Here is a 24012-nt window from a genome sequence, read left to right as displayed (position 1 = left end):
CCCAACATTGATTAAACGTCAACAAAAAGCATGTTGTTTCAATGTTGTAGAATATGGTTGAAAAATGACCACATTTCAATGTTAAATCAACGTCAGAACCCAACATTGATTAAACGTTGTCAAAAAGCATGTTGTTTCAACGTATTTGTGTTGTAGAATATTGGTTGGAAAATGACCAAATTTCAATGTCAAATCAACGTCAGAACCCAACATTGATTAAACGTCAACAAAAAGCATGTTGTTTCAATGTTGTAGAATATTGGTTGACAAATGACCAAATTTCAATGGTCAAATTAACGTCAGAACCCAACATTGATTAAACGTTGTCAAAAAGCATGTTGTTTCAACGTTGTATTTGTGTTGTAGAATATTGGTTAGAAAATGACCAAATTTCAATGTCAAATCAACGTCAGAACCCATCATTGATCAAACGTCAACAAAAAGCATGTTGTTTCAATGTTGTAGAATATGGTTGAAAAATGACCAAATTTCAATTATCAAATCAACATTGTCAAAAAGCATGTTGTTTCAACGTTGTATTTGTGTTGTAGGATATTGGTTGGAAAAATGACCAAAATTCAATGGTCAAATCGACGTCAGAACCCAACATTGATTAAATGTCAACAAAAAGCATGTTGTTTCAATGTTGTAGAATATTGGTTGAAAAATGACCAAATTTCAATGTTAAATCAACGTCAGAACCCAACATTGATTAAACGTTGTCAAAAAGCATGTTGTTTCAACGTTGTATTTGTGTTGTAGAATATTGGTTGAAAAATGACCAAATTTCAATGTCAAATCAAAGTCAGAACCCAACATTGATTAAACGTCAACAAAAAGCATGTTGTTTCAATGTTGTAGAATATTGGTTGAAAAATGACCAAATTTCAATGTTAAATCAACGTCAGAACCCAACATTGATTAAACGTTGTCAGAAAGCATGTTGTTTCAACGTTGTATTTGTGTTGTAGAATATTGGTTGGGAAATGACCAAATTTCAATGTCAAATCAACGTCAGAACCCAACATTGATTAAACGTCAACAAAAAGCATGTTGTTTCAATGTTGTAGAATATGGTTGAAAATTGACCGAATTTCAATGTTAAATCAACGTCAGAACCCAACATTGATTAAACGTCAACAAAAAGCATGTTGTTTCAATGTTGTAGAATATGGTTGAAAAATTACAGAATTTCAATGTCAAATCAACATCAGAACCCAACATTGATTAAATGTTGTCAAAAAGCATGTTGTTTTAATGTTGTATTTGTGTTGTAGAATATTGGTTGAAAAATGACCAAATTTCAATGTCAAATCAACATCAGAACCCAACATTGATTAAAGGTCAACAAAAAGCATGTTGTTTCAATGTTGTAGAATATGGTTGAAAAATGACCGAATTTCAATGTTAAATCAACGTCACACCCCAACATTGATTAAATGTTGTCAAAAAGCATGTTGTTTCAACGTTGTATTTGTGTTGTAGAATATTGGTTGGAAAATGACCAAATTTCAATGGTCAAATCAACGTCACAACCTGACATTGAATAAACGTCGTCAAAAAGCATGTTGTTTCAACGTTGTATTTGTATTGTAGAATATTGGTTGAAAAATGACCAAATTTCAATGTCAAATCAAAGTCGGAACCCAACATTGATTAAACGTCAACAAAAAGCATGTTGTTTCAATGTTGTAGAATATGGTTGAAAAATGACCGAATTTCAATGTTAAATCAACGTCAGAACCCAACATTGATTAAACGTTGTCAAAAAGCATGTTGTTTCAATGTTGTATTTGTGTTGTAGAATATTGGTTGGAAAATGACCAAATTTCAATGTCAAATCAAAGTCAGAACCCAACATTGATTAAACGTCAACAAAAAGCATGTTGTTTCAACGTTGTATTTGTGTTGTAGAATATTGGTTGGAAAATGACCAAATTTCAATGTCAAATCAACGTCAGAACCCAACATTGATTAAACGTCAACAAAAAGCATGTTGTTTCAATGTTGTAGAATATGGTTGAAAAATGACCGAATTTCAATGTTAAATCAACGTCAGAACCCAACATTGATTAAATGTCAACAAAAAGCATGTTTCAATGTTGTAGAATATTGGTTGACAAATGACCAAATTTCAATGGTCAAATTAACGTCAGAACCCAACATTGATTAAACGTTGTCAAAAAGCATGTTGTTTCAATGTTGTATTTGTGTTGTAGAATATTGGTTGAAAAATTACCAAATTTCAATGTCAAATCAACATCAGAACCCAACATTGATTAAACGTTGTCAAAAAGCATGTTGTTTTAACGTTGTATTTGTGTTGTAGACTAGTGGTTGAAAAATGACCAAATTTCAATGTTAAATCAACGTCAGAACCCAACATTGATTAAACGTTGTCAAAAAGCATGTTGTTTCAACGTTGTATTTGTGTTGTAGAATATTGGTTAGAAAATGACCAAATTTCAATGTCAAATCAACGTCAGAACCCATCATTGATCAAACGTCAACAAAAAGCATGTTGTTTCAATGTTGTAGAATATGGTTGAAAAATGACCAAATTTCAATTATCAAATCAACATTGTCAAAAAGCATGTTGTTTCAACGTTGTATTTGTGTTGTAGGATATTGGTTGGAAAAATGACCAAAATTCAATGGTCAAATCGACGTCAGAACCCAACATTGATTAAATGTCAACAAAAAGCATGTTGTTTCAATGTTGTAGAATATTGGTTGAAAAATGACCAAATTTCAATGTTAAATCAACGTCAGAACCCAACATTGATTAAACGTTGTCAAAAAGCATGTTGTTTCAACGTTGTATTTGTGTTGTAGAATATTGGTTGAAAAATGACCAAATTTCAATGTCAAATCAAAGTCAGAACCCAACATTGATTAAACGTCAACAAAAAGCATGTTGTTTCAATGTTGTAGAATATTGGTTGAAAAATGACCAAATTTCAATGTTAAATCAACGTCAGAACCCAACATTGATTAAACGTTGTCAGAAAGCATGTTGTTTCAACGTTGTATTTGTGTTGTAGAATATTGGTTGGGAAATGACCAAATTTCAATGTCAAATCAACGTCAGAACCCAACATTGATTAAACGTCAACAAAAAGCATGTTGTTTCAATGTTGTAGAATATGGTTGAAAATTGACCGAATTTCAATGTTTAATCAACGTCAGAACCCAACATTGATTAAACGTCAACAAAAAGCATGTTGTTTCAATGTTGTAGAATATGGTTGAAAAATTACCGAATTTCAATGTTAAATCAACGTCAGAACCCAACATTGATTAAACGTTGTCAAAAAGCATGTTGTTTTAATGTTGTATTTGTGTTGTAGAATATTGGTTGAAAAATGACCAAATTTCAATGTCAAATCAATGTCAGAACCCAACATTGATTAAACGTCGTCAAAAAGCATGTTGTTTCAATGTTGTATTTATGTTGTAGAATATTGGTTGAAAAATGACTAAATTTCAATGTCAAATCAACGTTTTCAATCATGTTTTTTCAAGGTTAAGTTTGAGTTACTCAACGTCAGGACATAATTCAACAAGTCGTCAACGTTGTTTCAACGTCTTGCGCCTGCTGTGCAGTGACATATATTTTGGTATTCCGCTAATGGTATTATTGGCATAGTACTGTTAGCATGCTAGCTTTTTAGGCTCATTTCGCTCATATTTTGTCACCTGACGCTGTCTGGCCTGCATGCTAACTGTTAGCATTCCAGTTGGGCTTCGGATCTTCAGCATTTGTATTTTGTAGTTCTTCGGAAAATATTTATATATAATACTGGTTTTGGAGGTGAAAACTACCAAAATGGGCGTCACATCCTTTGATGCGTAATTACAAACTTAACGATCCACAACGAGTATCAGGTCTGATTGTTAGAGTACAGCCATTGTATGCGTGACTGTTAGAATAATAATGTGTAAGTTATCACACAACTTTAGCATGCTTAAAGCCCGTTGCTATAGTTATTAGCTATTGTGCCAAAGCTGTACTTTTTTTTTCTGTGCAAGGACAAAACTTCTTGTCTGAGGGGTGGCCTCCGCCGCAGATGTTATCTTTGTTTTAGCCCGCTAACAGCCAAGGACTTCAAGGACCTCAACGAAGATAAGACGACAGCATGCAGACGAAGCAGAGACAAGGCAAAATCACAAGGCCCCCAGCACATTCCCTCACGTATTGTGCGTACTAGAGCTGCTTTGCAAGATATACGTGACCACTCCTTTTAGAGGCGGCCTCAGTGATGTCGACTGAGGAACTCCTGAATAAATAGAGGGACACGGGCGCTGTACCTTAGAGCAGAGGGCGAGACTGTGACTAAGTGCGCAGCTCCATGCGTTCTCCTCATGAGCTAAATTGAACTCTGTCTCTGCAGGATTCCTTGCTTCTTGTCTGTTTAATGGATGTCATCAGTGTTTGAACCTGACAGTGACATAATCAAACAATTACAGCTCCAGTTGTACTATTCAAGTAAAGAAACTTTGAAATATTAAACAATGTTTTTACTGTATATTTATGTTGATTAAGCAAAAATGGAGGTAATCTGCATAAAATGTTCCTAGCTCCGAAATATTAACCCACCTTGGTTTTGTGTCGTCAAACCTCCTAAATTAAAGCTGAAATGTCAACACTTTAATTGTTGTATTATTGAGCCATGGTGATGGCGTACAAAAACAAACATAAAGATGATTTATTGTGTGGACTGACTTTGATATTCTGCTCAGTTCTTAAGTAACAAGCCCAAATACTCAATTTGCAAGAAAATACTTAATTCCCCTGATAATTCCTTAATGGGGATTTTTTTTGTTGTTCTTCTTTTTAGGTCTTTGTTATTGTTGTGTCCCAGCTGAGTTTGCATTGTGCTACAAGAAGAAGCTCTAACGTGATGTGCATCAATCCAAATACCGATACTGATACCAAGAACAAGCACCAGCATTGGATTGGATCGATCATTTCCAGTTCCCTTCTGTGTTCATATTGTTATTATTGATATTGTTATGTTCATATATTGTTTACAAACAAACAAAAATCACCCCAGGGAATAAATAATTGGACTTTTTGAGAGACAATAGTACTTTTTGCTTTTGTTTAGTTATTTTGCTTAAACAAGTAATGGGAATTATTGTATTATTTTGTTGATATTATAACATTTTCTTACATATTTATATTTATCTGAATCGTCAGTGAAATGATTTACAAACTATCATTTGATTACTATGCAATGGTGTGACATGAAACATTATTTAGCACAACAAAGAAGATTATATCAAATAAAAATATAACAGGGATAGGGATGTATATACTAAATATCGGTATTTTTTGGTTCCGGTTCCTAAATAGGTCGGTCCACGAGGACTGTGAAGATTAGGGACTCACGATACTGCTATCAGAATTTTTATTTTTTTATCAAGCTGACCGACGTTATTATTTTCAGTTCAGCTGTCAAAGCTACAAATTAAAATCAGCTTTGAGTAATGACAAATAAGGAAGCAACCCCACACAAAAGTTAAAATCCACTTTGAATAATGACAAATAAGGAAGCAACCCCACACATACGTTACAATCCGCTTTGAATAATGACAAATAAGGAAGTAATCCCACACAAAAGTTCAAATCCACTTTTAATAATGACAAATAAGAAAGCAACCCCACATACAAGCTAAAATCAGCTTTGAATAATGACAAATAAGGAAGCAACCCCACACAAAAGTTAAAATCAGCTTTCAATAATGACAAATAGGGAAGCAACACCACAGAAAAGTTAAAATCCACTTCGAAAAATGACAAATAAGGAAGCAACACCACGCAAAAGTTAAAATCAGCTTTGAATAATGATGAATAAGGCAGCAACCCCACACAAAAGTTAAAACGAGCCTTGAATAATGACAAATAGGGAAACAACCCCACACAAAAGTAAAAATCAGCTTTAAATAATGACAAATAAGGAAGCAACCCCACACAAAAGTTAAAATTCGCTTTGAATAATGACAAATAAGGAAGGAAACCCACACAAAACTTAAAATCCGCTTTGAATAATAACAAATAAGGAAGCAACCCCACACAAAAGTTAAAATCATCTTTGAATAATGACAAATAAGGAAGCAACACCACACAATAGTTAAAATCAGCTTTGAACAATGACAAATAAGGAAGCAACACCACACTAAAGTTAAAATCTGTTTTGAATAATGACAAATAAGGAATCAACCCCACACAAAAGTTAAAATCCGCTTTGAATAATGACAAATAAGGCAGCAACCCCACACAAAAGTTAAAATCCGCTTTGAATAATGACAAATAAGGAAGCAACCCCACACAAAAGTTAAAATCAGCGTTAAACAATAAATAAAAAAGCAACCCCACACAAAAGTTAAAATCCGCTTTGAATAATGACAAATAAGGAAGCAAACGCAAACAAGTTAAATCAGCTTTAAATAATGACAAATAAGGAAGCAACCCCACACACAAGTTAAAATATGCTTTGAACAATGACAAATAAGGATGCAACCCCACACAAAAGTTACAATCCGCTTTGAATAATGACAAATAAGGAAGCAACCCCACACAAAAGTTAAAATCTGAATAAAGAGAAATAAGGAAGCAACCCCACACCAAAGTTAAAATCTGCTTTGAATAATAACAAATAAGGAAACAACCCCACGCAAAAGTTAAAATCTGCTTTTAATAATGGCAAATAAGGAAGCAACACCACACAAAAGTTAAAATCCGCTTTGAATAATGATAAATAAGGAAGCAACACCACGCAAAAGTTAAAATCCGCTTTGAATAATGACAAATAAGGAAGTAACCCCACACAAAAGTAAAAATCCGCTTTGAATAATGATAAATAAGGAAGCAACAGCACACAAAAGTTAAAATCTGCTTCGACTAATGACAAATAAGGAAGCAACACCACACAAAAGTTAAAATCAGCTTTGAATAATGATGAATAGTGAAGTGAAGTGAAGTGAATTACATTTTATATAGCGCTTTTTCTCAAGTGACTCAAAGCGCTTTACATTGTGAAACCCAATATCTAAGTTACATTCAAACCAGTGTGGGTGGCACTGGGAGCAGGTGGGTAAAGTGTCTTGCCCAAGGACACAACAGCAGTGACTAGGATGGCGGAAGCGGGGATCGAACCTGCAACCCTCAAGTTGCTGACACGGCCGCTCTACCAACCGAGCTATACCGCCCCATATATAAGGCAGCAACCCCACACAAAATTTAAAACTAGCCTTGAATAATGACAAATAAGGAAACAACACCACACAAAAGTAAAAATCTGCTTTGAATAATGACAACTAAGGAAGGAACACCACACAATAGTTTGCAACGCAACAATATTTCCTCCTCAAAAGTCCCTCAAAGTCACGCAACGTGTGTCAGTTTTAAGTGAACGCACTTTACTCACGACGAGTCACGACCGCCTTTTATCAAACGTCCACCTAGCGATCCATTAATCCACTTAAAAAAAGTGAAGAATTAAGGCAATGTAATTTGCCGCCTGACGTCACTCCATTGCGCCGCGCTTGCGTGTACCAATTACACCAAAATCATCGGTATCGTCCACCCTCCTGCTGGATATGGTGAGCTCTATAATTGGGGCCGAAAGTGGATCAATTTTTATTCTGGAATGTTCCTTTCTGCAAAGCACTGCAGTAGCAAACCACAGTTGCTAATGTCCTACATTGTGTGTGTCAAACAAAGGTGTGGCTGATACACTGTTACACCCACTGAACACACACTTACACACAAACACACTTACACACACAGTTACACACATATACACACATGGACACAGACGGAGGGAACAGAACACAAAATGCAAGAAAACATTTTGTTCAGGTCAGACGGTGTCTTGCACAAATGGTCCATAACAATGCATGTGTTGTGCAGACTGAGATGCTGTCTGCACAACACACGGATGTCATTTCTCAGAATAATATCAACTCCATCCAACCATCCTACTATATTGCCAAATGCATTGGGACACTTTCCTCTACATGGACTTTAGTGACATTACTTCATAATTGGCAGGGTAGAATTGGCTCTCCCTTACAGTTCTATCCACGACTCAGTCCATCCCCAAAGCGTTGAGGTAAAGCGTTGAAGTAAGGTTCCTCGATACCTAACTGGCTAATCATTATCCTTTGGTCATGAATGACATGGGGCCTTCTGCTCCAACAAAGTTGTGCGTGTTGAGTTGAATTTATACACCCGTGGATTACATTACCATGATCCGTGGTCCGAATCATGTTTTTGTTATGTTCTCTTAGTTTTGGACTCCATAGTTCCTGTTTTTGTGCACTCTTGTTTGTTTTGGTTGCCATGGTTAAGTATTAGTTTCACCTGCCTCTTGTGTTCGGGACGCTCACCTGGCTCTAATCATGAGACATTTAAGCCCGCCTTTGCGAGTCAGTCGGCTTGGCGTCATTGTTTGTGTCATGCAATGCCATAGTTTATGCTAAGTGTTTACCTCATGCCTTGCCAAGTAAGGCGCCATTATTGGTTTCAAGCCACAGTTTCGTGTTTGTTCTACGCCATAGTTAATGCTAGTTGTTTCATTCCACAGTTTCGTGTTTGTTTCATGCCACAGTTTCGTGTTTGTTTCATGCCACAGTTTCGTGAGGTTCATGGCTATAGTTTCATGTCCTAAGTTTTTGCCTTAGCTTCCGCGTGCGATAGGCACGCTTATCTTCGGGTTGTTTTCTGTACATTGTTGATTGTTTCTTAAAATCAAATCATGTTCCTACCTGCAAGTCCTGTCCGGAGTTGTGCGTTTGCCTTCCTGGGAGAACGACCCCGCAGTAAGCGAAAACCCCGTCGTGACAGAATGACGCCAGAACGACTGACTGGCAAAGACAGGCTTAAATAGTCCTCTGATTAGAAGCAGGTGCACGTCCCGAACACCAGAGGCAGGTGAAAATTATAAGTAGCCATGGTAACTAAAACAAACTCAGGTGTCAAACAGGAACTAAAAGAGTCCAAAACTAAGAGGACATAACAAAAACATGATCCGGACCACCGATCATAACATACATACTTTAACGCTGATGATACTGGCACATGTTGTAGAATATTGGTTGGGAAATGACCAAATTTCAATGGTCAAATCTAGATCAAAACCTTATTGTATAGTCCTGGACCTCGAATCGATGTCGACAGGTACAATTACCCCCCAAATGATAATAATAATATATATTTTTTAATACGTTTCAGCACATTTTGGGCCGAGAGAAGACTGGAGGCAATTTGATATCACGTTGTGTGGAACCACAATATTTTCCAGCATAACTTTAAGAAATTATCAAATATGTCAGCTATATGTGTTATAAAAAAAAATTATTCTCGAATTATTCTCTGTAAAATGTGTTTTGTCTTAATATTTCCAGGTGTCTGGAGTAGGGATCCATCGATTATATATCCGTATCGGCCTCTTTTCTGTCGATATTGGTATAATAAAACACAATGTGGATTGTCGCGATGTTATTAATGTAAGCTATGATATTACTACCTAAATAATGCTTTTTATGATCGGTACATTACATTTTGAACTTGACGTCCCTGCATGACAATGTCTTGAAATAACTAGTTTTATTTGGTAAAAACAAGTGTAAAATAGCAAGTAATTAGTAGGAGTGTCAAAAAAAATCTATTTTCAGATTATTCGCATATCTTATTTGTAATGATTATTAATCGATTTAAAAACATTTTTGCGTCCTCTTCTACTGACGGACAAACGATTGAACGCCCTAAGATGACAAGGACCTGGATGAATGAGAACCTTCATAGGCATACGTTAAGAGAATTTGTTAGACCATTTTCTGTTATCTGGACGCTATGGGTCCTTGCAAGGATTTGTTGAGTAAGGCAGTCCATCTAGGAGAAGGAAATCTCCAATCTCAAAACCACCGCTTCCTTGCGGTCAACCCACTCGAGGGTAAGGCTAAGGGAGTAAACCCCGACAGAAAATCAGGAGCCGGAGTCCTGAAGGCGGTTTGACGTTGTAGCGTCTGCGGCGTCGCAGGTGCCAAGTTGTATCGACACTCGTCGCTCCCTTGGATCCACCAGCCATGCGGAGAGGGGGGGCTTGCTGCCTGGACAACAGCTTGCCGTCCATAGTTCCATGCCCAGGCCGTGTAGATCCACTGGAGAGGTCCACTGGAGAGGTCACTCCAGCAGATACCGGTTCTAAGCCCATCCGATTGGCGAAAGAAACGGGTGCCAGGGGCCATCTCGCAGTGAGATCCATCCCCCTTTTTGGATCTACCCCATCGTCTCCCGAGACGGAAGGATGCCGACGATGATCAATGTTGGGTTGTGACGTTGATTTGACCATTGAAATTTGGTAATTTCCCAAACAATATTCTACAAAACAAATACAACGCTGGAATAACATGCTTTTTGACAACGTTTAATCAATGTTGGGTTGTGACGTTGATTTGACCATTGAATTTTGTTAATTTCCCAACCAACAACGTGGATCCAACGTTGGACATCAACGTTGTCTCAATGTACAAATACAACTATGTTGCAATGTTGTTTCGAAGTCAGTTTTAAAGGACATGTACATGTAATCAACGTTGTATCAATGTCGTGTGCCTTTAGCAACATAGTCCATCCATTCATCCAACCCTGCAACAATCAAAGAGACTGGACCTCTGCACAATTCTAGATTGACTTGCTACAGCAGAGTTCCCTGTGGACATATTTCAGTGCAAACAGCATATTTGGAAATGATCAGAAGACAATGACAGAAGGTCGAAGTAAACGAGAAGATGGTCAAATGGATGGATTGGGAAGCGGGACAGCCAAAGGAGAGAATAATGAATATTTACTATTTAAAAAAATGCACCATTCAAATTGCAATTTCTTTAGTTTCTTATCTACGAGCCAATTGTTCATTTTTTCCAATGAATGTTTCGTTTTTTTAACATCATGTTCTTGACTCTCAAGAGACGCTAGTCCAGCGTCATGTGCTGCCACAATTTAGTGCCGAGAACTTCCAAATGCCAGCATCATGTCTTCACTTTCAAACGGTTTTACTAGGTTCCTGTGCAAGTACATGGGTGATCGTACAAATGGAGAATGTGTCATTAACATGTGTGTTAGCGTCACGGAGCGAAGATGGGAGAATTCAGTGAATGACACAAAAGGTAAGATAGATGGACAGAATGTATATATATAGATCAATATATATATAGATATAGATATGTAGAAATAAATAAGGATTACTTTGTCATTCTTTGCTCGGCGTGATTTTGATTCCACACAAGGAATTCGGGGTCGTACCTATCGAGGTAGAGAGAAACAAGAGAGAGGAATATGTTGGCTGTCTGGCAAGCAAAGTGTTGTCAGTAACCGTGAGAATAGTGATGAGTCGTCAATAGAAGCGTGGAGTGACTCGACTAGTCTCGTCTTTCTCTCAGCATTTGGTTATCAGGCACAGGTGGAAGAGGTGGCGAACAGTCCGGGAAGGATTCGCAGCGCTTCACTTTTTCCACATTTTGGTATGCCATAGCCTTGTTCCAAAATGAAATACATCCTTTGTTTTCCTCAAAATTCTACAGACAATACTGAGTAATGACATTCTGAAAAGTTGATTAAATACTTTGTTGATGCACCTTTAGCAGAAATTACACCCTCTATGCCACAACCTTGGCACACCTATCTTTGGGCAGTTTCTCCCATTCCTCTTTGCAGAACCTCTCAAGCTACGTCAGGTTGGATAGGAAGCGATGGTTTTCATCTGCATTCATCTTAGTCTAGTCAGGGAGGTGACCAAGAACTTGATGGTCACTTTGTCAGAGCTATGGCAATCCTCTGCGGAGAGAGGAGAACCTTCCAGAACCTTCCAGAACCTTCCACCAATCAGGCCTGCATGGTAGAGTGGCCAGACGGAAGCCATTTCTCGGTAAAAAGTTTGCCAAAATGCACCTGAAAGACTCTCAGACCATGAGAAACTCAATTCTCTTGATGGTCCCTTTGTCAGAGCTATGGCATTCCTCTGTGGAGAGAGGAGAACCTTCCGGAACCTTCCACCAATCAGGGCTGTACGGTAGAGTGGCCAGACGGAAGCCATTTCTCCGTAAAAAGTTTGCCAAAATGCACCTGAAAGACTCTCAGACCATGAGAAACTAAATTCTCTTGATGGTCACTTTGTCAGAGCTATGGCATTCCTCTGTACAGAGAGGAGAACCTTCCACCAATCAGGCCTGTATGGTAGAGTGGTCAGACGGAAGCCATTTCTTGTTAAAAATGTTTGCTAAAATGCACCTGAAAGACTCTCAGACCATCCATCCATCCATTTACTACCGCTTGTCCCTTTCAGGGTCGCGGAGGTGCTGGAGCCTGTCTCAGCTGCATGAGAAACTATATTCTCTTGATGGTCACTTTGTTAGAGCTACAGTATTCCTCTGTGGAGAGAGGAGAACCTTCCACCAATCAGACCTGTATGGTAGAGTGGCCAGACGGAAGCCATTTCTCGGTAAAAAGTTTGCCAAAATGCACCTGAAAGACTCTCAGACCATAAGAAACTAAATTCTTTTGATGGTCACTTTGTCAGAGCTATGACATTCCTCTGTGGAGAGAGGAGAACCTTCCAGGACCTTTCACCAATCAGGCCTGTATGGTAGGGTGGCCAGACGGGAGCCATTTCTCAGTAAAAAGTTTGCCGAATTGCACCTGAAAGACTCTCAGACCATGAGAAACTAAATTCTCTGATCTGACGAGACAAAGATTGAACTCTTTGGCGTCATGTTTGGAAGAAACCAGGCACTATTCATCACCAGGCTCAAACCATCGCCTACAGTGAAGCATGGTGGTGGCAGCATCATGCAGCGGCGATGGTTTCTAGCACAGGAACTGGGAGACGAGTCAGGACAGGGAAATATGAAAACCAAAGCTTCCCATCAGACCATGAGAAACTAAATTCTCTGGTATGATGAGACAAAGATTGAACTCTTTGGTGTCATGTTTAGAAGAAACCAGGCACGGCTCATCACCAGGCTAAAACCATCTCTACAGTGAAGCATGGTGGTGGCAGCATCATGCCGCAGGGATGGTTTTTAGCACAGGAACTGGGAGACGAGTCAGGACAGGGAAAGATTTAAACCAAGGCTTCCCATCAGACCATGAGGAACTAAATTCTCTGGTCTGATGAGACAAAGATTGAACTCTTTGGCGTCATGTTTGGAGGAAACCAGGCACCGCTCATCACCAGGCTAAAACCATCCCTATAGTGAAGCATGGTGGTGGCAGCATCATAACACGGGGATGATTTTTAGCACAGGAACTGGGAGACGAGTCAGTACAGTGAAAGATGAAAACCAAGGCTTCCCATCAGACCATGAGAAACTAAATTCTCTGGTCTGATGAGACAAAGATTGAACTCTTTGGCGTCATGTTTGGAGGAAACCAGGCACCGCTCATCACCAGGCTAAAACCATCCCTACAGTGAAGCATGGTGGTGGCAGCATCATGCCGCGGGGAAGGTTTTTACCAAAAGAACTGGGAGAAGAGTCAGGACAGAGAGAAAGATAAAAACCAAGGCTTCCCATCCAATCTGACGGAGCTTGAGAGGTGTTGCAAAAAGTAGTGGGCAAAACTGCCCAAAACACAGGTGTGCCGGGCTTGTGGCATGGTATTAAAAAATAATTGAGGTGTCTGTAGAATTTTGATGGAAAAAAATGAATGTATTCCATTGTGGGATTAGGCTGTGACGTAACAAAATGTGGAAAAACTGAAGCGCTGTGGACACTTTCTGGATGCACTGCATATGCACACAGAGCAGGCGGTGGGGGATGGCACGTAAACAGAGGGTGTCATGGCATGTTATGGTTGCTTTTACTCTAACACTCATGGAAGCATTGTCAATACGACTTAAGTCAGTCATTATCTACCGTGTGGGAAACTGACGGTGGACTACATCTGGTGAAAACAAAGCATGCGCCACAATTCTTCAATGGAGAGAAAGTGGGAAACTGGAATCTACACAGCCGTGGCGCTGCAGCTTAGAGGGTGGAACCGGCATGATGCGGGTGCAATGTGCGGGAGAGCCCGGAGACACAAGACAACTTGGACGACGGCTGGAGGAAAGAGCAATCGCAACGACACGGAAAAACACGTCAGAGAGATCCTCTCTTACGTTTCAGCAGAAAAAAAACATGCTGTGGTAAAATCTAGGCTACAAAGACCAGGAAACTTGGTCGGCTTGCTCGCTTTAGGTCTTGGAAAGGAAGCTCACAAACTAAGTGTCATTTACTGAAACCAGACCGTGTGCTCTTTCCTCGTTTACAACCGAGCGACGGCAGCCGGTGTGACCATCACTGACAAAATCACAAAATACTCTACGGGTGTGTACGGGTGTGTGCGGGTGTGTACGGGTGATTTCCAATGTCAAAGCAAACTGGAAAAGGACAGTGAAAGATGTGGTGTGACTGTGCGTCACACTGAAGCCCAGATTTAGACGCACTTTGGCAGCATTTGAGGTGTTCCCGATTATTTATTTACTCTAAAGGTAACATCTCACACTCCTAAGAAAAACAGGCTGGATTTACACGGCACAGTTCCAATGGCAAGAACCCCCGATTATTTTTTTCTCACTTTGAAAGTGTCATGGCGGCGTGTGTGCAGACAAAGAAAAATGCATGGAAAAATAAACGTTTAATGAAAACATCACTGCAGACCTACCAGCGAGCCAGACCTAATCGAAATGCGACAATTACAGATGATCTAAGTAGCGTATTTTCCGGGCTGTAGAACGCACCGGTGTGTAAACCACACCCACAAAACTATAAAAAAAATTATGTTTTTACACGTATTAACCACCCCGGAATGTCCCCCGCAGATATATACATTGTGAAATTAGATATTTGTAAATGTTTATTTACATACCATAATTGGTCCCACACGGTGCCTGTAACACGGCAGTAAAACGGCCGATCAAACAAAACAGAAGTCATGGTCATGGACCCACTAGCTGCGAAATCAATGTCGGGTTCTTACGTTGATTTGACACTGAAATTTGGTCATTTCCCAGCCAACAACCTGAATTCAATGTTAGACATCAACGTTGTATCAATTAACAAACTATTTTGCAATGTTGTTTCAAAGTCATTTAAAGGTATTATCAACGTTGGATCAATGTCTTGTGCCCGCTGATTCTGAATTAAGTTGGGTTTATTTTCTGTGATAAAACCAGATGATGTGGTCCTGATGGCTTCATCTGGCCAGGATTTTCAGCTCTCAATGGATCGGTTCGCAGCCGAGTGTGAAGCGATTGGGATGGGAATCAGCACCTCCAAGTCCGAGTCCATGGTTCTCGCCCGGAAAAGGGTGGAGTGCCATCTCCGGGTTGGGGAGGAGACCCTGCCCCAAGTGGAAGAGTTCAAGTACCTAGGAGTCTTGTTCACGAGTGAGGGAAGAGTGGATCGTGAGGTTGACAGGTGGATCGGTGCGGCGTCTTCAGTAATGCGGACGCTGTATCGATCCGTTGTGGTGAAGAAGCAGCTGAGCCGAAAGGCAAAGCTCTCAATTTACCGGTCGATCTACGTTCCCATCCTCACCTATGGTCATGAGCTTTGGGTAATGACAGAAAGGACAAGATCACGGGTACAAGCGGCCGAAATGAGCTTCCTCCGCCGGGTGGCGGGTCTCTCCCTTAGAGATAGGGTGAGAAGCTCTGCCATCCCGAGGGAGCTCAAAGTAAAGCCGCTGCTCCTCCACATGGAGAGGAGCCAGTTGAGGTGGTTCGGGCATGTGGTCAGGATGCCACCCGAACGCCTCCCTAGGGAGGTGTTTCAGGCACGTCCGACCGGTAGCAGGCCACGGGGAAGACCCAGGACACGTTGGGAAGACTATGTCTCCCGGCTGGCCTGGAAACGCCTCGGGATCCCCCGGAAGGAGCTGGACGAAATGGCTGGGGAGAGGAAAGTCTGGGCTTCCCTGCGACCCGACCTCGGATAAACGGGGATGGATGGATGGATGAATAGATGGAAAACCAAAGTAGTTGATGTGATATATGTGAACTGTAATAGTTTTCCCCCCATTTAGTCGTAGGATGGGTACGTTGGGCTAACATGCCGGACTAGGTGGTAAGTAATACTTCTCATGACCGGCAGCATAAATCCAGCCTAATATTCTCCTGGGTCTTGATACAGTATTTAGTCAATCTGGACCTCAGTGTGCTGAGTGAGTGAGAGTGGAAAGGGACTAGAACAAAGTGCCTGATCCACAAACAAGTGAAAAATACTCCACCTTGGGTCCTTCTGGATGCTGTCCACGGACGGAGACCTCCCCAGGGCCGCCTCAGGAGGGAGGGCCGGGCCCGACTTGCTGTAAGGCGACTCCGTGGATGGGCAGAACTGCAAGGTGCGGTACGGGTTGCTGTAGTCGGGCCCGCTGGCCGTGGCGAAGCTGCCTCTCTGGAAGGTGGAGGCGGCACTCTGGCTTCCCGTTCGCTGCAAGGGGATGGGGTCGACACCGGGGGAGGGCGGGGCTAGAGTGTAGGGACAGAGCAGATAGTTGAGGACCTCTTGGTACAACTGGTTGACCACTGGCGGATGGGAGGAAGCAACCAAAGAAACAACCACACACAGGAAGTGGAAGAGAGAGAAGCGGAAAAACACAACAAAAAGAGACATAAATAAATATGGCAGCGAAGACGCATGAACAGACGGGAGGACTTCACACGCTCAGCAGAGGATTCAGTCTTCATTTGGGTAAAAAAAAGAGCAAAATGACAAAATAATATCAGAAAACACACACATGCTTACAAATGAGACGGACATGCTGGCAAACATGGTCGACTTCTTTCAGGAAACAACAGACACAATCAGGCTTCAACAGAGTTCAATATGACCTTTTGCAGCTATTACAACTTCAACTCTTCTGGGAAGGCTGTCCACAAGGTTGCGGAGTGTGTTTATAGCAATTTTCCACCATTCTTCCAAAAGGCGCATTGGTGAGCTCACACACTGATGTTGGTGAAGAAGGCCTGTGTGGGGAGGCGTGGCCGGCAGACCCACAGCGAGGCGGGGCACGCCGGGGCCGACCCCGAGATGACGGCGAGGAGGCGTGGAACGCCCAGCTGCGCACAATCGTGTAATCCCCTCCCAGTGTGTAAAAGGGCGGCAGCCGAGAACGACGGGGCAGAAGGAGCTGGAGAGACGACGCGGGAGGCTGAAAAGCGACCGGAAGAGCGAGCAGTGGAAGAGGAAGGAGCTGAAAAGCGACCCGACCAGAGACTATTGAAAACGAAGTCACAAACTGCTTGCAGTCATGTCAGTCCTTGGTGGTCCATGGAACCCCGACAGCGAGAGACTGTCACAGCCTGGCTCTCAGTCTCCGTTCTAATTCATCCCAAAAGGTGTTCTATCGGGGTTCAGGTCAGGACTCTGTGCAGGCCAGTCAAGTTCATCCATGCCAGACTCTGTCATCCATGTCTTTATGGACCTTGCTTTGTTTACTTACTACTAAAAGACAAGTTGTCGAGTATGTTCACTATTTTAGTTAAGGACTAAATTCTTCTTTAATTGCAATAGTATATACAGTATGTTTAATCATCAAAAGCATTCTAATGTTGAATGAGTCCACCTGTCTATGTTGTATTAATTGCATGGAACAAAATATTGACCAACACATTTTCAAGGCATGCTTGATGAGCTGCCATTTGGAAGCCAAAGAACAAGTATTAATTGAGATTAATTATCAGCCTTAAAGCTAATTATCCCGCAGACTGCGAGCGAAGGACAAATTGACACGGAGACCCCAATTAGACGTGGCCCACGCTCTGACGGAACGTGAACACTTCCTCCTTGCGGCGACAAGCACGTACTTTCACTTTCGCTTTCATTCCTGTCATCCGCCGCGTTTGTTCGGAACGTCACATGGCTCAAATTTAGACACGGTGCAGCTATTTATAGTCAGCCGTGGGCTATTTTAGGATGGGTTTTTTTACGTGTCCCTAGAAATGTGGAAGCCAATAATAGTCTGTTATTAAGTCTTGTACAGTTTAAACAGTTTTAAATAGTAATATATATGTTTAAAGGACCATTGACACGAATATATTAACACTTTAGTTGGGAGGATACTGTGGGCTACTTTTGTACAGTAAAAATGCTGCGAAAAGTAGATTTGTTTTGTGCAGAATCTGAATTGAGTTTGCAGGTGAACCTGATGTAGTGACCGGGTGAATCTACTCGAAAGGGCACAGGATTTCGCAATCCATTCTTGGGGCTGGGCAGCAATTGTTTTTGTTTACACGGCTGTATTCCACCAGGGGTATTGTGGGAGAGACAGAGCAACAAACTGGACCCAGTACCTTAAAAAACAAGGATAATATATATATATATATATATATATATATATATATATATATATATATATATATGTATATATATATATATATATATATATATATATATATACACACATATATATATATATATATATATATATATATATATATATATATATATACATATATATATATATATATATATATATATATATATATATATATATATATATATATATATATACACACATATATAAATATACATATATATATACATATATATAAATATATATACATATACATATATATACATACATACAAACATATATACATACATATATATACATATATATATATATATATATATATATATATATATATATATACATATTCATAAATATATACACATATCTATAGATACACACACACATATATATATACACATATATAAATATACATATATATAAATATATATACATATATAAATATACATATATATAAATATATATACATATACATATATACATGTACATATATAAATACATATACATATACATACATACATGTACATATATATATATACATATATACATACATACATACGTCTATACATATACATATATATATATACATATTCATAAATATATACACATATCTATAGATACACACACACATATATGTATATATACATATATAAATATACATATATATAAATATATGTACATATACATATACACATATACATATACATATATATACATATATATATACATACATATATATATACATATACATATATATACATATACATATATATACATACATATATACACATATACACTGTGGAGTCTCACTCAGGCACCGCCTGACAGGTAGGCACCTCACAGGGGAGGAGCCAGGGAATGGAGGTAGAGTGGAACAAGGAAGACAACGCCCCAGCCTTGGCCGCATCATCGAGGGGCGGTACTTTCCCCTGTACCTGCTCAATCAGCCTGAAGTGCCACCAGCTGTGCGGCCAGGTGGGGCCCAGCTACAAACTGTTCTTAACTCTGCCTCATTCAGGTCTGGCTCTCCTCTGTGTCAAGGCAGGTGCATCAGGCGGCAATAACCTTTGACCTTTAAGGAAGTGTGCTGTGTGAAGGACTGAGAGCCCCAGATGGGAGATATTTCTGTTTATTATTGGACACTTTAAGTTTGCTGATTCCACACCCCGCCCTTCCTAAAAAGACTTGTACAATAAATGCCCTTTTCGGCTTGCTGCAAAACCAATCCTGTGTCTTGGTGAGAATCAGGTACCACATATGGTGGAGAATGCAGGTACTCTGATTCACCTCAACCTCTGATGATGTCACACACGGAAGCACTGAGTGCTTTGCTAAAAAGCCAAGCTGAACTTCAAAGTGCGGTACAAGAATTAGTAAAAAAAAAAATTGCTAAAGATGTGGCTAGTACACGGCCACCCGCTGCAGTCCTAACTAAGTTATCGGGTGAGGATGATGTGGAAGCCTACTTGGAGCTTTTCGAGCGCACTGCGGCCCGGGAGAAGTGGCCGGTAGCTGAATGGGGATCCATTCTGGCACCTTTCCTCACTGGAGAAGCCCAGCGGGTGTGTAGCGACCTGGCATTGGCGGATGCTCAAGACTTTAAGAAACTAAAGAAAGCCATTCTCGACAGCCAAGGGTGCAGTCTGCCTGCCAGGGCCCAGCGATATCACAACTGGACCTTCCAGCCCACACAACCCCCGCGACAGCAGGTAGCCGCACTGCTCCGCCTAACACACCGCTGGCTAACGACCGAAGGGAACCCCCCCTCTGTAGATAGACTGGTGATAGACCGCTGTATCCGAGCCTTGCCGCCTGATGCCCGGATGTATGCCGCACAAGTGAGCCCTTTAACTGTGGAGCAGTTGGTGGCGTTATTAGAGAACCACCAAGTGAGCATGGAAATGCTGAGAGCCACCCGTATGGAAACGGCCAGACCCACCGGGGAAGAGAAGCTAGGGCGCGACCGCCGAAGAGCGCCACCGCCAGCTCCGTCCCCACCCCGACCTCAGGGCGCTGGCCCCGAGAGACCCTGTCGGGCCCCACCTCGGAAATGTTATGTGTGTGGACACCCGGACCACATGTCTTGGGCGTGCCCGGAACGCGACCGTGATGTCTCCATGGCCACAGCCCCCAGCTCAGATGCAGGAAAACCATGCCTCCACACGGGGAGTGGACGACGACAGCATGCCAGCCTTCCAGTGAAGATCGGGGGGACCGATGCACATGCATTGCTGGACAGTGGGAGCGCTGTGACCCTGGTACATGTTGACCTGGCCGGACCCCTCAGCGAAGACACTGTTCCAGTGACGTGTGTACATGGAGATGTCCGCCAGTATCCGGTGAGCCATATACACATTCAGACACCCCGAGGGGATGCACTGGTAGCAGCTGGAGTGGTACCAAACCTGCCTGTTCCCCTACTCATCGGGTCTGACTGTGTACTCTTTGGCCGTTACTGGACCCCGGGCTACATTCCAAGTGCCGTTCCACGGCAGCGTCGCCGTCGCAACAATGGACTCAAAAATATGAGACCGCTTGCAGCCTGCCCCGCGTTTAGGCCCTCGTCAGATGCCCCACGGAGTGACAGCTCGGCTGAAGAGGAGCGACGGGAGAGCAGGAAGGAGGAGGAGGAGGCAGAAGAGGAAGGGGACCCCTTTGTGGAGTTCCCCGTACCAGAAGAGAGCATCAACCAAAAAAACGGGCGAGTTTGCCACTGCCCAGTGGAATGATCAGAACCTCAGCTGGGCCCGACAGCAAGTAGTGGAAATTGACGGACAGAAATGTGAAGGGGTGAGTGCACTTAATTCACCGTATTTTCTGATAAAAAATGGCCTTCTGTATAGAGGGGTGCTAACTAAGGGCAGGGACATAATTGAGCAACTGCTGGTGCCCAAGTCGTATATCTCCCGAGTGCTTTATCTTGCCCACACTCATCAGCTGGGAGCTCAACTAGGTATACAAAAGACGTATGACCGCATAATAACCCGCTTCTATTGGCCCGGTGTGAAACGAGCCATAGAAGACTTTTGCAAGGGCTGTCCTGAATGCCAAAAGAATGCACCGAGACCCACCTATCAAAACCCCTTGGTCCCACTCCCCATCATCAGCACCCCATTCTCACGTCTGGCAATGGACATCGTTGGACCACTCCCAAAGTCAGCCAGAGGACATCGCTACATACTGGTAATACTAGACTATGCCACCCGATATCCTGAGGCTGTACCATTATGCACAGCCTCAGCCAAAGCGATAGCACATGAGATTTTAACGGACCAGGGCACATGTTTTATGTCACAAGTGCTAACCATGCTGTACAAATGGCTGAAAGTGAAACGTATACGAACCTCTATATATCATCCTCAGACAGATGGCCTGGTGGAACGTTTCAACTGTACGTTGAAGAAGATGCTAAAAAAAGTAGCCGACGAAGACGGGAAAGACTGAGATCACCTCATTCCATATGTCCTCTTTGCCATCAGAGAGGTTCCCCAGGCGTCCACTGGCTTCTCCCCCTTTGAGCTTGTCTATGGCCGACGTCCCCGAGGCGTGCTGGACATTGCGAAAGAGACCTGGGAGAACCAACCCTCGCCACACCGCAGTGTGATCGACCATGTCGCCCAACTACAAGCCCGGGCTCGCAAAATCTGGCCCATGGTAAGAGAACATATGGAAAAAGCCCAAAGAGAACAGGCGAAAACATATAACAGAGGTGCCACACTCCGAGAGTTCCAAGTTGGGGAAAAAGTGCTGGTATTAGTTCCGTCCAGCGAGTGCAAGTTCTTGGCCAGATGGCAGGGGCCTTACGAGGTAATTGAGAGAATGGGCCCCGTCAACTACAAGGTAAACCAGCCAGGCCGGCGGAAAGGTCACCAAATTTACCATGTAAATATTCTGAAAAAATGGCATGCGGCAGAGCCGGTGCCATCTACTGCGTTTTTAACTGCACACTCTCCCCAGACCACTCCCCCGGTACCTATAGGAGAGGACCTCTCCCCGTCCCAAAAGCAGGAGGTGAAGGAACTTCTGGGACGGAACCAGGACCGCCTCTCGGAATTGCCAGGAAGGACCCAGGCGAACTCCTCTCTGAGCTGCCACCTTAACGTGGTAGAGGAGTTTGCGTGTCCCAATGATCCTAGGAGCTATGTTGTCCGGGGGCTTTATGCCCCCTGGTAGGGTCTCCCAAGGCAAACTGGTCCTAGGTGAGGGATCAGACAAAGAGCAGCTCGAAGATCTCTATGAGGAACACTGACAAGGAACCCAGATTTCCCTCGCCCGGACGCGGGTCACCGGGGCCCCCCTCTGGAGCCAGGCCCGGAGGTGGGGCACGATGGCGAGCGCCTGGTGGCCGGGCCTGCCCCCATGGGGCCCGGCCGGGCACAGCCCGAAGAGGCAACTTGGGTCCCCCCTCCAATGGGCTCACCACCCATAGCAGGGGTCATAGAGGTCGGGTGCGATGTGAGCTGGGCGGAAGCCGAAGGCAGGGCACTTGGCGGTCCGATCCTCGGCTACAGAAGCTAGCTCTTGGGACGTGGAACGTCACCTCGCTGGGGGGGAAGGAGCCTGAGCTAGCGCGCGAGGTGGAGAAGTTCCGGCTAGATGTAGTCGGACTCACTTCGACGCACAGCAAGGGCTCTGGAACCAGTTCTCTCGAGAGGGGCTGGACTCTCTTCCACTCTGGCGTTGCCGGCAGTGAGAGGCGACGGGCTGGGGTGGCAATTCTTGTTTCCCCCCGGCTCAGAGCCTGCACATTGGAGTTCAACCCGGTGAACGAGAGGGTAGCTTCCCTCCGCCTTCGGGTGGGGGAACGGGTCCTGACTGTGGTTTGCGCTTATGCGCCAAACCGCAGCTCAGAGTACCCACCCTTTTTGGATTCACTCGAGGGAGTACTTGAGAGTGCGCCCCCGGGTGATTCCCTCGTTCTACTGGGAGACTTCAATGCTCATGTTGGCAGCGACAGTGAAACCTGGAGAGGCGTGATTGGGAAGAATGGCCGCCCGGATCTGAATCCGAGTGGTGTTTTGTTATTGGACTTTTGTGCTCGTCACAGATTGTCAATAACAAACACCATGTTCAAACATAAGGGTATCCATATGTGCACTTGGCACCAGGACACCCTAGGCCGCAGTTCCATGATCGACTTTGTAGTTGTGTCATCGGATTTGCGGCCTCATGTTTTGGACACTCGGGTGAAGAGAGGGGCGGAGCTTTCTACCGATCACTACCTGGTGGTGAGTTGGCTGCGATGGTGGGGGAGGATGCCGGACAGACCTGGCAGGCCCAAACGCATTGTGAGGGTTTGCTGGGAACGTCTGGCAGAGTCTCCTGTCAGAGAGAGTTTCAATTCCCACCTCCGGAAGAACTTTGAACATGTCACGAGGGAGGTGCTGGACATTGAGTCTGAATGGACCATGTTCCGCGCCTCTATTGTCGAGGCGGCTGATTGGAGCTGTGGCCGCAAGGTAGTTGGTGCTTGTCGTGGCGGTAATCCTAGAACCCGTTGGTGGACACCGGCGGTGAGGGATGCCGTCAAGCTGAAGAAGGAGTCCTATCGGGTTCTTTTGACTCATAGGACTCCTGAGGCAGCGGACAAGTACCGACAGGCCAAGCGGTGTGCGGCTTCAGCGGTCGCAGAGGCAAAAACTCGGACA

At 42.9% G+C, this 24012-nt stretch overlaps 1 protein-coding gene across 7 annotated transcripts in view; it reads right to left on the bottom strand.

Annotated features, from left to right (window-relative positions):
* The window catches only part of ctnnd2b (catenin (cadherin-associated protein), delta 2b), a 367161-nt gene that overhangs the window by 128200 nt on the left and 214949 nt on the right, over window positions 1–24012 (bottom strand). For 5 of the 7 annotated variants that reach the window (XM_061936381.2, XM_061936403.2, XM_061936356.2 and 2 more), the window contains 2 exons: window positions 16280–16520; window positions 11258–11314 (listed from right to left, as the gene is read on the bottom strand). In XM_061936381.2, the coding sequence (XP_061792365.2) occupies window positions 11258–11314; window positions 16280–16520 (298 nt within the window). The remainder of the gene's footprint in view (window positions 1–11257; window positions 11315–16279; window positions 16521–24012) is intronic. The other 2 variants (XM_061936388.2, XM_061936396.2) reach the window with 1 other exon arrangement.

Source organism: Nerophis lumbriciformis, linkage group LG03 (genome assembly GCF_033978685.3).
Source record: "Nerophis lumbriciformis linkage group LG03, RoL_Nlum_v2.1, whole genome shotgun sequence".
NCBI classification, from domain to species: Eukaryota; Metazoa; Chordata; class Actinopteri; order Syngnathiformes; family Syngnathidae; genus Nerophis; species Nerophis lumbriciformis.
Note: the sequence above shows the minus strand (reverse complement) of the source record. Positions and strands in the feature narration are given on the sequence as shown.